Source organism: Nematolebias whitei, chromosome 23 (genome assembly GCF_014905685.2).
Source record: "Nematolebias whitei isolate Nwh7 chromosome 23, NemWhi1, whole genome shotgun sequence".
Classification (NCBI taxonomy): Eukaryota; Metazoa; Chordata; class Actinopteri; order Cyprinodontiformes; family Rivulidae; genus Nematolebias; species Nematolebias whitei.
Window position 1 is genome coordinate 1177927 of NC_056520.1, and position 1591 is coordinate 1179517.

General features: G+C 42.8%; 1 protein-coding gene across 1 annotated transcript in view; it reads left to right on the top strand.

Annotated features, from left to right (window-relative positions):
• Positions 1-67: 67 nt before the first annotated feature.
• LOC119428694 (EF-hand calcium-binding domain-containing protein 1) overlaps positions 68-1591 on the top strand; it is a 3554-nt gene continuing 2030 nt past the window's right edge. The window contains exon 1 of the mRNA XM_037696367.1: positions 68-191. Coding sequence (XP_037552295.1) covers positions 116-191 — 76 coding nt within the window. The 5' untranslated portion in view covers positions 68-115. The remainder of the gene's footprint in view (positions 192-1591) is intronic.

Sequence of the window (1591 nt, forward strand, 5' to 3'; positions counted from 1 at the left end):
AAAAAAAAAAAGTAAAGCTCCAACACTTCCGGGTTTAAACGCCCGTTGCCATGGGAACGTCGTGTCGCCATCGAGCCGTTTTGAACCGTGCGCAGTTTCGTCTCCACATTTCAACATGTTTAACATGTCGGCTATGAACAGGAGACTAATCAAAGACCTCGCTAAAACCATGTCAAAGAACGTGGAACACTGTGAGTACAACATTTTAACTTCTTATTTTACATTTAGCTCCTTTTATTCGGAGTTCGGTCGCGCGCAGTTCTCGCTAACTGCGGCGTCACAAACCCGCAACTAGCATAAATGCTACAATGTACGGAGGCCCGGAGGGGATGTAGTGACGTCACAGACACCAGCAGCAGAGAGGTTCCGGCAGGAGTCTGAGACTCGGAGCTACAAAAATAAACTCAATTTTGAATCGGCCTTGAACATTAAGATGTCCGCGTGCGCTGCGGTGGAAACATTAGCGTTGAGTTGAATATTTCACGGCCATGCTCCGTGGAGTGCGCGTGTTCGAGCCGCGAGCGATGGTTCACTTAGGGACCGTCAACAAATTACCGTATTTTCAGAGCGTTTGTCCACGCAGCACCATCAATCATAACTGAAGTTTTCAGTATATTTCAAATTAATTCTCATTTAAAACCCAGAACAACACGGTGGCACTTGTTTCAAAAGTACTGTCACTTTCTTTGAAAGCATCAAAGTTCATGCTCAATCATCCAGGTACAAAATACAGTAATGGTCATCTGGACAGTTTCTTTTTTGTGGAAAGATGTTTCGCCCTCTATCCAGAGGACTTCATCAGCCACCAGCAAACTGGTTGGTCCATTAAAGGAGTGTACTGTAAGTGGGGAAACAGTTTACTTGGGACTCTGAGACTGATGAAGCGTGTGCCGAGTGCGAGATCTTATTACTGGTTTGCTTTTACATTTTAGGAGTTTTGTTGGATGGAACTGGGACCCTGTGTGTGGGAGCTATTCGTCTATTTTCTGTTAAGTCTTTGAATTTACCACGCGCACCACACACACCACTCGCACCACGTGCACCACGCGCACCACATGTGGTGCGAATGACAAACAAAGAACCTTTGAATCTTTGAATGAACTTTGATGTTTTATAAGAAAGTGACGGTACTTTTGAAACAAGTGCCACCGTGTTGTTCTGGATTTTAAAAAGTGAGAATTAATTTATTACCATGCAGAAATATAGTGAGAAAACTTGTGATACCTGGTGCTGCTTTGACACATACTCTGGAAATAAATGTAAAATATTACAACGTGTTCAGACCAAGCTCATAGCTCGGTCATTTGTTGACGGTCCCTAAGAGAACCAGGGGACAGACCGGGCAGCTGAAAGCAGAACATGCATGAACGTGACATGTCCAACATTAAACTAATGTTTCCACGCACTGGGTATCTTTATATTAAAGATGATTTCAAAACTCCATTAAATCATGTCGTCTGGACCAGTTTGTTGGAGGGAGGAACGTTTGTTGTCTGGGAGGTACAGCTCCACATCCAGTACAGGACTGAGCGAACACAAAACTAACTATATATAATATATATATATATATATATATATATATTATATATAG